The 14639-nt window shown below is 38.4% G+C and overlaps 1 protein-coding gene across 1 annotated transcript in view; it reads left to right on the top strand.

Annotated features, from left to right (window-relative positions):
• Positions 1 to 14639, top strand: part of LOC124135004 (BCAS3 microtubule associated cell migration factor-like) — a 55141-nt gene that overhangs the window by 29793 nt on the left and 10709 nt on the right. Inside the window, exons 20-21 of the mRNA XM_046500157.2 lie at positions 907 to 1043; positions 1313 to 1486. Of these exons, the coding sequence (XP_046356113.1) occupies positions 907 to 1043; positions 1313 to 1486 (311 nt within the window). The remainder of the gene's footprint in view (positions 1 to 906; positions 1044 to 1312; positions 1487 to 14639) is intronic.

Raw genomic sequence — 14639 nt, 5'->3', positions numbered from 1 at the left:
GTGGGTTACAAGGTGGCATTATCCTGAGGGTTACAAGGTGGCATTACACTGAGGATTACAAGTTGGCATTATACTGAGGGTTACAAGGTGGCATTATCCTGAGGGTTACAAGGTGGCATTACACTGAGGGTTACAAGATGGCATTATCCTGAGGATTACAAAGATGGCATTATACTGAGGATTACAAAGTTGGCATTATACTGAGGGTTATAATGTGGCATTATCATGAGGGTTAGAAGGTGCCATTATTCTGATGGTTAGAAGGTGGCATGATACTGAGGGTTACAAGTTGGCGTTATACTGAGGGTTACAAAATGGCATTATACTGAGGGTTACAAAGTTGGCGTTATACTGTGGGTTACAAGGTGGCATTATCCTGAGGGTTAGAAGGTGGCAGTATTCCGATGGTTAGAAGGTGGCATTATACTGAGGGGGTTACAAGTTGGCACTATCCTGAGGATTACAAGATTTTTTTTTACCCTGAGGATTACAAGGTGGCATTGTACTGAGGATTACAAAGTTGGCATTATACTGAGGGTTATAATGTGGCATTATCATGAGGGTTAGAAGGTGCCATTATTCTGATGGTTAGAAGGTGGCATGATACTGAGGGTTACAAGTTGGCGTTATACTGAGGGTTACAAAATGGCATTATACTGAGGGTTACAAAGTTGGCGTTATACTGTGGGTTACAAGGTGGCATTATCCTGAGGGTTAGAAGGTGGCAGTATTCCGATGGTTAGAAGGTGGCATTATACTGAGGGGGTTACAAGTTGGCACTATCCTGAGGATTACAAGATTTTTTTTTACCCTGAGGATTACAAGGTGGCATTGTACTGAGGATTACAAGATGGCATTTACAAATATGACATTATAACAAGGGTTGACTGTGATTTTGATTTCCAGAATCCATCAAGCCCGGTCCAGCCCGGTGGCCATTTCAACGACACGGCCGGCCTACAGGCGATCTTCCACAACAGACTACAGCCCATCGCCAGGCCGCACCCACACCCACACTGCTGGGGCCCTGCTTATAGAAGCTGGTTAGTCTCACTTCTTTATCTACTGCAATGGGTGCAGTTCCAATTGGGAAGGGGTGCGGGTGGGTGTTAGTTAATCAAGACTTGATTCCACTTGATTTCTACTTGGTTAAGTTTCTGATTGCTTCATTACAGTATAAAAATAATAAATATTACAGATGAGAAAAAAAACACTTTACATAGCAGTATGGTGAATATCCTTTTGTACTCAACTAACACATTTGCTTCAAATGTTTCAAAAGTTTATATAAACCATTGACTTGATGATGCAGGAAGTTTTGACCAGTCGCCGAATCTGAGTGATGTTCTGTGTGGGTGGGCCGAGTCCAACCTGGTCCGGCAACCCCGGAGCAGCGAGGAGGAGGAGGATCGTCTCCGTGAGACTCTGGCTGACGCCATGGTGGAATCTCCTGTCAAAGACTGTGGACCCACTAGCATGAGAGAGGGTGAGTTACCATTGTTTAAACAGTTCCAAATTTTCAGTTAACACTGATGCCTTTTGAGTTTAGAGTTATGTCCCTCTCGGCAATATTCAAGTCCTATCTAGGTGGAGGACATCGAGAAATGGCTTCAAGCATTGTATCCATGTGAGGAATATCCATCTGGTGTTTGGTATGATGGGCAAGCAACACAATGAGAATCTGATTTTTCTGCTTCTATGGACATAAAGTTCTTTAAAGCCATGACAACAAGAGCTGAATTATCCTCTTTTATCCAGTGTATTGTGTATCCATTCTATCATGACAAACACTCTGGACCCATTCGTAGGCATGCATGGCCCAGTTTTCTAGGTGACATAATTCGCTAAATAGAGTTGTCTCCCTTAGTAGGCATGTCAGAAACCTATGATCATTCATCTTCCCGAGGCAAGGGCGTTAACTGGCTCTAAAAGTTTCCACCCTTGGCGACTAATCTGGAACTTCTGGGATCGATCGTAGTGCCACCAGTGGCTATTACGAGTTATGTACCTTCTAATCTATGTCCCACCTATTGACCAATCAGATTCCATCTCCCATATCACTTGCATTTGCTTCAACAACATGGCGGCACCCAGTAAAGACCATATTATCGATAATCAAGATCGAAATTGTAATAAAATGGGTCTTACTTCGCGGAGTGCATTAATCATGTGAGCACCTTGATTAAAAACTTGAAATGATTTGGAAAATTTTGTTGATGCTAAGTTGATGGTACACATGCTTTGCAATTCCTGCAATCGACCAAAATCTACACATTAGTTTACGAAACATGTAGATTTTGTTAAAATATAAAAATATGCCAAAATATAACTCCATAATTCCTGCCTTGTTCAGTATGGGTGAAAATTGGACTGTTACAGTGAGTTATCTCCCTTGCCTCGGGAAGATGGTGATCATGGGTCTGATTCCAAGATTCACCCTGGTTTATCAGCACATGCTCATTCCTTTAGGTTCCTCCAATTAAATGTCTAATATCTGCATCCCCTTGGGCATTCCCCCGACATGCTGACACACCAGGATATGAAAGACTGCAACAAAAACTGTCATATGTCTACATAACACAAAGAATCGGCAACAGAAAATGTTGAGAACTAACTAAAAACTAAGAACCAACATCATAAAACTGAGAGCATGCTGCCCAAATCATGGAAACGGCATCATACTACACTAATATAACAATACACATCTAGAATATTCTATATTAGCGCTGTAATATGTAAATGTACTCGCTGTTTGCTGATCTTCGTGACTAGCAGTCAACTTCCCTCTTGTTCTGCGCATGCCTAGTTTGGAATGTTGCCGTCTGTGTGTTTTAGTGCCACTGTTTCCATGTTTTCGACAGCGTGCTCTCAGATTAATGATGCTGTTTCTTAGTTTTGGGTCACATTCTCAATTAATCTGTTGCCGATTCCTATTGGTAGGCCTGTTTTTGATAGGAAAAAAAAGATTAAGTAAGACTTCTTTTTTGTTGACATTTGTGACATGTTGTAAACAGATTTGTAGGCCATGTAATTTTTTTTTAAATGAAATGTTTTAGAACAATATACCCTGTATAGGAATAACTTAAGCAGTTCTTGTGGACTCAAAGATGACTTACGTTACATATGACATCATTAGTCCATCTAATTCCAAAGTGTAATTAATCTCTCTTTGAATAATTTGTAATTTTTATTTGCAACAGAGCATCTGAAAATGACTTATGATCCTGCATACAATGGGATTTGAACTCAAGTTTGTTCCACTTACACTGAGCATTTTGTTGTGGCTCAAGACAGACAGAGTTACCTCCCTTATACCTCTTCCTAGTAAAATCTCAGCTTATTTCTTATAGTGTCTTTGTTTTAATTGTAACTTGAGACAGAGACACACCATGGTTTGTGTTTAGGATCAGATGGTATTATGGTATATCCATCCATATGTCAATAATAATTTGATAAATGTGTTTTGCAAGAATGCAACTGTCAGAAATTATATGTTTGAAAAAATTACAAACATCCGAAAACATTTAATATTTCATACATGATTTCCACTACTTATTACATATGACTGTGTCCCAGAGTCATGTATCGGTCAATTGTTTAATATTTTATTAAAACATATATTTTTGAATTAAGCTGACAAGAAATGAAATTATCACATGTCTAATTATTAATTGGAGTTGAAGCCAATGCTTTCAGTGACCTACACTTCTAAGTCGTGGTTGTTGAAAAGTTGGGATTGTGTTGTTAAGATACGGTTGCTCTGTGTGATTGTCTGTCACCATACCTTGACGACCTGGTAAACTGGGCAAGCACTGGTTTATCTGGTCCAGACTTTATCATTGACAGGTCTCATTTATATACTGGTCAGTAGTTGTAATATTGTACACTGGGGCACTCACTCACCCATTCACAAGTCTGCACACACTGTAACACTGTACCAGCATGACATGGATTGATTATTATGATATTTGCTATTTCGCCTTTTTGGATTATTTTTCTTTTTATGGTTTTTCATTTGATTGGATTTTTTGTGTGTATTCTAGTGATTAATTGGACAATTTTCATGACTACTTTATTTGATTATCAAATGTAAAAAATAATTAATTTCAGTAATGGTGGATGATTTATGATTACTATGTAGGCAATATGATCCTAAAATTACCTGATTCCAGTGATAATTTAACATTTAGAAAAACTATTCAGTGATCAAATCAGTCCTAATCACACTACCTATGGTTCAGCTTTCAGTTTTCAGCTCAATTCTTGTTCCAGAAATATATGTTTCTAAAATTCTGATAATTTGATCAGCTCAGTGCTGCCAAGGCAAATGAGCACGGAGGTTTAGCTGCGTTATTCCTGACCCAGTTTGACACTAGATTCAGGATTTCATGCATCAGGGATAACGCTGTTACATTGGGAAGGTCTTTCTTTCTTCATTTTGTTGGTGAAAATAACTTTTGTATTGTTTTGAAACTTGAGTATGTTGATGTTTCATATATCATATTTCACAAACTGTTATTATTATCCCCCGCCGCGCGAAAGCGCGAAGCGGGGGATATAGTATTCACGACCGTCCGTACGTCCGTCCGTCCGTCCGTCCGTCCGTCCATACGTACGTCCCACCTGTTTGTTGCCGCGATATCTCAAGAACTAAACACTGGATTGTCTTCATATTTGGAACTATGGTGTATATACAGACTCCGCAGACACCAGTCGGTTTTGGTGACCTTGACCCCATTTTCAAGGTCACAGCAGGCATATCTGCTTTTGGAGTTGGAAAACGGTGTTGCCGCGATATCTCAAGAACTAAACACTGGATTGTCTTCATACATGGAACTATGGTGTATATACAGACTCCGCAGACACCAGTCGGTTTTGGTGACCTTGATCCCATTTTCAAGGTCACAGCAGACAAATCTGCTTTTAGAGTTGGAAAACGGTGTTGCCGCGATATCTCAAGAACTAAACACTGGATTGTCTTCATATTTGGAACTATGGTGTATATACAGACTCCGCAGACACCAGTCGGTTTTGGTGACCTTGATCCCATTTTCAAGGTCACAGCAGACAAATCTGCTTTTAGAGTTGGAAAACGGTGTTGCCGCGATATCTCAAGAACTAAACACTGGATTGTCTTCATATTTGGAACTATGGTGTATATACAGACTCCGCAGACACCAGTCGGTTTTGGTGACCTTGATCCCATTTTAAAGGTCACAGCAGGCAAATCTGCTTTTGGAGTTGGAAAACGGTGTTGCCGCGATATCTCAAGAACTAAACACTGGATTGTCTTCATATTTGGAACTATGGTGTATATACAGACACCGCAGACACCAGTCGGTTTTGGTGACCTTGACCCCATTGTCAAGGTCACAGCAGGCAAATCTGCTTTTGGAGTTAGAAAACGGTGTTGCCGCGATATCTCAAGAACTAAACACTGGATTGTCTTCACATTTGGAACTATAGTGTATATACAGACACCGCATACACCTGTCAGATTTGGTGACCTTGACCCCATTTTCAAGGTCACAGCAGGCAAATCTGTTTTTGGAGTTGGAAAACGGTGTTGCCACAATATCTCAAGAACTAATCGCTGGATTGTCTTCATATTTGGTAGTATGGTGTACAGGCGGGGGATATTTCGTCACTCTGTGACAAATACTTGTTCTTATTTCTATTTATAAATATCTTTATTAGTAATGCACAAACTTTACCTATTTAATATTTGAAACACAACTACTTCAACTGTAAAAACAGCAGGATGTAATAACTCAACATAAACTGTTTTAATTTCATCTTAAATAATACAAAGTGAACCATGAGTTACCACTGGGTTTAGGTCCTCAGTTAAAGTATTCAGCAGTTGAGGAGATGGTTCCAAATTTCTTATACTCGTTTCTACTCTTATGACCATGATACAGGGTGGTGGGCTAAGCTAGTGGTTAAAGTATTCGCTGTTCACAGCAAAGCCTGGGTTCTATTCCCCACATGGGTACAATGTGTGAAGCCTATTTCTGGTGTCCCCCACCATGATATTGCTGGAATATTGCTAAAATTGATGTGGAAACATACTCATGTTACTAATAATTGGCATGTTTCATATCCACCCAAGCATGTCTTTAAACCATGTTTCATATTCTATTATTGATTCATTAAACAACATTCAGTGTTTCATGTTTTCGAAAATTCAGACAATTTACTTTTACCAACACCTCATGCATGACAATTGTTTTAGAAAAAGTTAAACATGAAATTGCTTTTTCTTCTAATCATTTTACTGTGAATTTTTTTCCATTAAAACAAAATAAATGTAATTTTCCATAAGAAATGTTTAACGGATTTAGCCTAGGCTTGGGAACATAAATTTTGCACTTTAAAATATCATCTGCCTGAGGTGTATTTTCCAGCTATTCAAGATAACTGTTTTCTGCTCAGTTGGGTTTAATTAAATCGGCAACAAGACAACTTTAATTTTGATAAATTTCCGTGATGAGAGTTAATGTGCTCGGAATCACCTTGGTTAGGTTGAAGGTGACCTGCTGTGTACTAGGTGCGTTTGAAGTGTATCATCCAAACATATCGTTAAACACAGGTAGTTGAAAGAATGCTACAAGTCCTGGGTCGTCTCTGACCTCAGCTGTCTCATCATTAACTTCCATCTCGTGAGTGACAGAAAATGTACGCCTGTCATTTTCACTTTATGTTTTCCTGTGTTGAAAAGAGCGCTGATGATTTCCCCATGTTTGTTAATTCTGAAATTACCACTTATAGTTCAACATTCATTAACCCGCGCAATCCCTTGCTTTGTTCCAAAGTTTATGAGCCATGGGTTACGAAGCACGCAGGCCTGGCCCGTCCATTGCTCTGCTGATTATTCCCTGCGAAATCAACCAGCGTTAACTAAATTATAGACCTTCAACGCTCTCTCAACCTGTCATCGGAGGGAAAACGTTGCTTGACGACATTCACGATTATTATGGGGGGGGTGTTTTGTATTTATTCTAAAATGCGTGTTGACAGTCTCGAAACATCCAACTCTAGATTTTCTGATCACAGCAGTGGCAATTTTTTTCATCAGTTTCAAAATCTGGTTGCTCACACATGTCAATTAAATGCCAGATAATTTCCTTTGCCAGTTTTTAATAACTAAATGAGCCGGTGATTATGTATGAGTCAACATTGGGAAAGATTAGACTGTAATTATGTAGTGGTCAAAAGCGCTTAACAGAAATGGCAAATCTTTGTGTCAGTTTTATGAGCAGGGTGTCCTGTGTCGTCAAGGTTCTTTTGAAAAGCAACAGCTTGTCCTTTACATTTCATACAAAAATTGAGAAGTTAATCACATAAGGAAATAAAGCTGAAATCACTATACAAATAAAACAATTGACTTTCCAGAGATTTTCTCATTGTTCTTATTTGTCAGTGTGTGGCTGGAATTTTACAAACACATCATGAAAAATGTCCGGGAATAGTGTTCTCTTTTTAATTTCTGAAATAAATTCTGATTTAATTTTTAGATAAATGTTTTCAGCTTTATCTTTATGGGGTAGTGAATAAAAGGTAAGATTATGTTTTTAATCAAGTCTCTGTACAAAAACTATAACTTGAGAACATTGTGTTGTTCATGAATTGATAACTTATTCACCAATAAAAAAAACAAAAATTTTATGTTTTTAAAAATCAACTAAAAAGTCATATTTTATTTAAATTCACTAAATCAATTTATTACCATGATTACTGTCATACTTGTATACCACAAAAATACCAAATATATTAAAAAATCATTGTGAAATTCAAGCATGTGTCAAAATATACATGACATGAAATTGACGACAATTGATGTAGATATCCCTGAAAAGACTTCCAACTTCCCATATATTTACAAGCCACAGGAGGTACACACTGACACTAATTACAGGTTGTTTAGAAAGGAGGAGTCAAATATTATCTAGCAAAGGTTCAGTTTTGACATATTTCCTTTGTGAATATTAGTCATATTTGTGCTTTTCCTACCTAATATTACGCCTCCATTTACCGCTGAACAAAGCCTTATGTGTGATGTACCAGAGAGATTAACTTGCCAGCTCTATTAAACTTCTGACACCTTGTCATTTCCGACAGTTCTTTTCATGCGGATGAGCGTAGAGGAGTCCTTTTACCTCTGTCAACCCCGCTCATCTTATTTGACCTTCGAACTTTTTGACTCAGATTCTTTTGACAGTGGCCCAGGCGACAAGGGACGTTCGAGTCAACCAGTGCTGTGCTCAATGGTTGGAAACATGTCCTATGTTTTTCCACAAACTCGAAAGGAAATTGAAAGGGAACAGTGCTTGAGTGCCACGGCTGAACGGCCATTATGCCTGCCGAGTGCCAGTGTCTGATTGTTTTGTCTCCGGGGGTGTGGACAATGAACTGAGGGACAGGTTTTATGCATTAGATGCGTTAAGTATTTCCACACATAGATCTACGAGCGTTCAGTGTAATTAGGAATCATGATCAATTTTCAGTACTTATATTGACATCCACAAAGACACAGATGACAATGTTGGTTTTATCTACTGCGATAAGTATTGTGGGGAATTAAAGCTTGTGTATTATGCCGCGACGGCAGAACAGCATCTTGGGAAGACTCCCAGCAGGACAATCCTTTCACATCTTCAGATCTTATCTACTTCAAACTAAAACCCTCAATACACGCACCCCATGCCTGACCCTTGTCTGAATCGAAAATTAAACCCCAAGCACCTATTAATTTTTGACACGTTAATATAGAAGAGTATACAAGGGTTTCGAGCCGGCTTCAATGTGATGTAATGAGAGCCCCAGGTCAAAGGTGAGGCCCTACTTTTGTCGAAAGCCCCAAACGGCATCTAGATGAAAAGGGAATCGTAGGATATTAGCGTTTTGTCGAGACCATTCAGTTCATTCAAAGTGCGGTGGCGTCTGACAAAATAGCACAAATACCTACCGATTATTGTTGCACAATTATGACATTTGTTAACAGTGAAATCACTTTAATCGCGGAACAAGTTAGTTCTACTGCTTAGTTCGGAATGTCAGTACTTCTGGTGCAAAGCACAGTTTATCTGAGTACAGGACTATTGAAAATTACTTTGTATTGAGCAAAACGAGGAAAGACCTTTACAGAGAGAATGACATGTAGTTTTCTTTAGTGTTAATAGCATGTAAATAGTTACACTTAAATGTGTTTAGCATATCAGCTGAATGTCAGTGTTTGTGGTGACAGATAGATACCTATGTCGAAGAAATATTACAGGTTTCTTATGTTTTAATGTATATCTTTACCTGCTGTTTTTGATTATAGGAACATTTTTGTGTTTAAAGATAATTTTTTGTTTTGCAGAAATTTGCGAATCTCAAACATTTCAACATTAGCATATTGCTGATATTCTTAGATGTTGTAAGGCATATCATATTCAATATATTTGGCATTGACTTTCATAAAAATCCCAAGTGTTCTATTACAGATGACTGACCACTTCATTTGGATATTAAAATGATAAAAACTGCATATGGAAAGAAAATCTCAATATGTTGCCTCAATAAAGGACATATGTTTTTGTGAAGTGGGGCAGGGGGTAGGGGTGACTAGGGATGGTGTGTGTGTAGTTGGGGTGGGCATTGGGGGTCTGCTAGACACTGAGGCTGAAATTCACTAACTGGAATAAAAGGATAATAACAACCACAAAAATGATAATAAAAACATTTGTGTAGCACCAGATTCTACAGGTGCCTGTCTTCTCAAAGTGCTGCACCATTATTATCCTGGTGGATAGATCAGTGTGCTCTCCATTCTCATTCTCAGCTCCCTGGGGAGTACAAAAATGAAATTGCAATCCAAAGGTATTAAATGTGTATTCTGGTGTGATGTGTGGTGTGCACTACAGTGAAAGCTTGTTTGCAGGTTAATTCGTAAGCTTTGCCTTCCGGATAATTAATTCTGGGAACAATGAACAATGATGTGAAGTAATGTAAAGAGACATTACTCTGTACACATGATTTGTTGATCCGGAAATTTGATGATACTATTGTCTGGATTAATAGGGGTTCACTCTACAGTTTAATTGGTAAGATAAGATAGATAGATAATACTTAATTATCCTGAAGGAAATTTTGTTCACATCATTGTTTGTTTTGTTTGATTGTTTGTTGTTTTACGGTGCACTCAGCAATATTCCAGCTATATGACAGCTGTCTGTAAATAATCGAGTCTGGACCAGACAACACAATGATTGATATCATGAGCATCGATCCACGCAATTAAGACATAATAAATAAAAAGTGGTTTGAAATAAAACAAAACATGATGTTACAAATTTTGGCTAAGAATCCATTTGTTTGCAGAGCACCTTCCACTCCAGCAAACATAACCCATCAAAGCATTTCATTTCTACTTTTGGATGTAACAGTGAAAAATCTGACACCAGGAACCCCTCATTTTTATCACTATCATTCAAACAGAAGAATGTTTCTGAAAATGTGTTTTGTAAAATAATTGTCTCAGCTCGGCTGGCTTGAATGACCTTACCAGCATTTGATCTATTGATGTGATGAAAAAATATTTGTAGTCACTTGTTAAATATGTAATTATTATCATCTTGATTTAAAAAATGGTATTGGTATGGTTAAGAACAGTATCTGGTGTCACCAAACCTCCACTGTAGAGAATAAACTGTGTCTGCATTGCATAGCAACAGTTTCAGTTCTTCAAAGACAAATACCTAAACTGAGTTACCTCCCTTACTCCATTTAGTTGGTGAAGTGGGATTTGCTGTTTCGATTGCAAACGAAAGAGATATTAATTTTTTAATTGAGAATTAGCTTCAGACATATTATTATTGATGATTTTTATGCTGTAGTTTGTAACAAGCATTTGGAAATATCTCAAATGGCAATATCATGTGATTCTAAGATCTATGAATTAATCAGTACCATATCTAGTTGCAGCTTCTTGTCCATGTGTTTATGTTGGATTGTGGGTAAGGTTGGGGTGGAAAAGGGAAGAGTAAGGGGAGGGGCACGGGGTGGGGTAGGGGTTAGGGGATGGGCCCAAATGTTATGTGGTAGGTGATAGTATAGTAAAGTTTGTTGTTTAACTCTGCATTATTCTCGCTATATGACAGCGGCCTGTAAAATATGGAATCTGGTCCAGACAAACTAGTGATTGATATTATGAGCACTATCACCAAAAGTGACCACCTGATCCACTGAGTTGCCTCTTTCATCCAGCAAAGGTTGATTGGGACCTCTTCTAACCAGCAATACCTACAGGATCTGTGAGAGTGAAAGTGTAGTTTGGAAGGAAAATTGTGTGATTTGGTGTGCACATGTTGGAAGGGGTGGGGTCAGGTCTCTGGCAAAGTGAAAGTTTTAACAGAGTTGGTATTGTGGAGCAGGGTTTGGTGGAGTGAGTGGGAGACAAGTAGAGTGGCATGGATGCTAGCTATCACGTAACATGTTCAATCGTTAAGGATTCAGTAATCATGGTTATGCTGAGTGATGGTGGATGTTATCTGACTGATCACCACAGATGCTTCATGTGACTCACTTCCTATGCGACCCGTGAAGATCCAGGGTAGAATAGGTCATCTGCAACCCATGCTTGTAGTAAGAGGCGACTAACTCGATCGGGTGGTTGATGCATGTCATCGTATGCCAATTGTGTAGATTGATGCTCGTGATGTCAATCACTGGATTGTCTGGTCCAGACTTGATTATTTACAGACCGCTGTCATATGATATAGCTGGAATATTGCTGGGTGTGGCGTCAAACAGCAAACAAACAAAACTTCCTATGCTATATGAACATGTTATTAGCAGTCTGAAATAGTTCATTATGAAATAAATTGTCAACTGTAAGTTCCGGTACAAGTGAGGGGATACAAATGAGGGGTTCCTGGTGTCAGATTTTTCACTGTTACATCCAAAAGTAGAAATGAAATGCTTTGATGGTGTATGTTTGCTGGAGTGTAAGGTGCTCTGCAAGCAAATGGATTCTTCCAAAATTTGTTACATCATGTTTTGTTTTATTTCAAACCACTTTTTATTATTTATTATGTCTTAATTTTAATTCAAATCCTTATTTTAGGACAAAAACAAATACCCAGATATAGTAATAGGACGTTATACTGGTGCTCCTCAATACTCCTCCTTTACTCTTCAATACAAGAGACCTGTGAAGATCTGGGGTAGAATAGGTCTTCAGCGACCCATGCTTGCCGTAAAAGGTGACTATGCTTGTCGATAAAGGCGACTAACAGGATCGGGTGGTCAGGCTTGCTGACTTGGTTCAAGCATGTCATCGATCCCAATTGGGTGGATCGATGCTCATGATATCAATCACTGGATTGTCTAGTCCAGACTCGATTATTTACAGACCATCGTCATATAGCTGGAATATTGTTGAGTGTGGTGTCAAAAAACAGACAAACGAATAAACAAACAAATCTTCCTATGCAATATCAACATGTTATTAGCAGTCTGAAATAGTTCATTATAAAATAAATTGTTAAGTGTAAGTTCAGGTACAAGTGTTGGGAAGACCATGAGATGCCAACTCCATATTGAGGGCGTTAGGAGTATCTGGAGTAGGTGATATCTAAAATATGTAATGTTGCATTATAATTTATCCCCCAAACCTGTCCTTCAAAAGCTAAAACAAGGGTGTTATCAATTGATAATTAACTGTGTATATGTGTATAACTGATGATAACTGTAGCTAGCTCAATATATGAAGTGGAAATTTCAGGAAATATTATTTAGGACAGAATTCTATATGTATTTCTCATGAACATATTGGGTTACCATAGTGATTACTCCCAAACCATCTAGGTTGGCATCGGTAGTATGTATGTGTGGAGCCATGCTTAGTCAGTGCTAGGTGTATTGATGACCCAGTACTACAATTCACTAAGCAGAGTTGCCCCTCTTAGCTGCACCAGGATCAGCTGACTGTTAACTCCATCATACATCCATAGCTTGTTTAGCTCCAAAGTGTGCAAGCATCTATAGCCTGCATCGCTTGGTCTTTTCTCCACAGCTAACACACTATCTTATAACTAACATACAGTTGAAAGGGGTGCTTTTATTTGTTCCAGTCTCTCTTGAAGTAAGTGTTGAAGACATGTTAAGATTTGAATGGTTAAGTTCGTATTTCAAGATGAAATCATTCTTACTTTAGACACAGATACCGACTCAAACAGCACTCTGCTGGTTAACCGTGACATGCCGCCTCCAGACCCTGATTACAGGAAGATAATAACGTGACACTTGTCATAATGAGGCCTTCCGACAGATGCACCCCAAGTTTACATTGGTAGCTCTTGGTGAGAAACACTTATTTGTATCTGATAAATTTGTGTTAAATTTAAATAGAATTGGCACAAAGTTCTTCTGGCTAACCACTCACCTGCTTCCATTTACTTGGCTGAAGACTTCCAGTACATCTTGATAGTACCTCTTTGTTTTGGGTGTGAAACGGTAGACAAGTGTAGAAACTGTTTTAAGAATGCAACAACTATGTTGAGGTCTGTCATTCTGCGAACTGGTTTTTTAATCAGTTTGACAACTTTGAAATATGTTGGTGATACTTTTGGAGTTTCTTGGTGTAATATATTTTTAGTTATATTTATGTTTGACTACGTAGAAGTGTGCAGTGCAGGGGCACAGGTGGCCCAGTCGTCAAGCTCCGCAATTTGCTGTGCCACGCCAGAAACCTATGATCTTAGGTTTGAATCCCGGTTCGCCCTGATTATGTTGCTGTCAGCACCATATTCATGGGTTTCAAGGTGGTAAATGTCTGAGACCTGCATCAATTCAGGTTTTCCTCCCACACTAAGCAGACATGCCATGATATAACTGGAATACAGTTTAAAGCTCACTCACTCACTCACTCACTCACTCACTCACTCACTCACTCAGATGTATAGTGTGTATGTTTATGTTTGACTTATGCTGTATGAATACATGAAGCTGTGAATTATGGGAATGGTTTAAACTATCAAGATTCTTTGATTTGAAAAAAGCAATCTATGGTTGATTAATGATGGATGATGGAAGATAAATAAAACATTATACATTTAGAGCATCCATATCCTTTTTCTAAAGAGCAATAAAAAAAGCAATACATTTCAGAAGATTTTAGTGTCTCAGCAACACAAGTATATCTATTAGGGGAGATTACAGTAGCAACAAGTCTTGAATTCTTGTCTTCAGATTTGTGTGTTTTTATGCATGTTAGACTCAGTATTATTATGTCTCACCCAGAATGGAGGGAGACATATTGTTTTTGGCACGGTTCCCGTCGGTGTCGGCGTCGGCGTTCCCACCGTTTCCGGACCATAACTCAGAAACCGTTTAATATTTTTTCGTGAAACTTTGTATACACATTAACCCAGCACTGAAGTGGTGCCTTTTGCTATTTAGAGATTTTTGACATTTTTATTTTTTCTCGTTTCCATGGAGATAACTTGAACATAGACTCTGAATGGGGGTAAGCTTGGTTTCCGGACCATAACTCGGAAACCGTTTAATATTTTTTCGCGAAACTTTGTATACACATTAACCCAGCAATTTAAGTGGTGCCTTTTGCTATTTAGAGATTTTTGACATTTTTATTT

This window comes from Haliotis rufescens, unplaced genomic scaffold (assembly GCF_023055435.1).
Source record: "Haliotis rufescens isolate VD_foot unplaced genomic scaffold, xgHalRufe1.0.p SCAF_15, whole genome shotgun sequence".
NCBI lineage: Eukaryota > Metazoa > Mollusca > Gastropoda > Lepetellida > Haliotidae > Haliotis > Haliotis rufescens.
The sequence above is the reverse complement of the archived record's forward strand: the minus strand, read 5'-3'. Positions and strand labels throughout refer to the sequence as shown.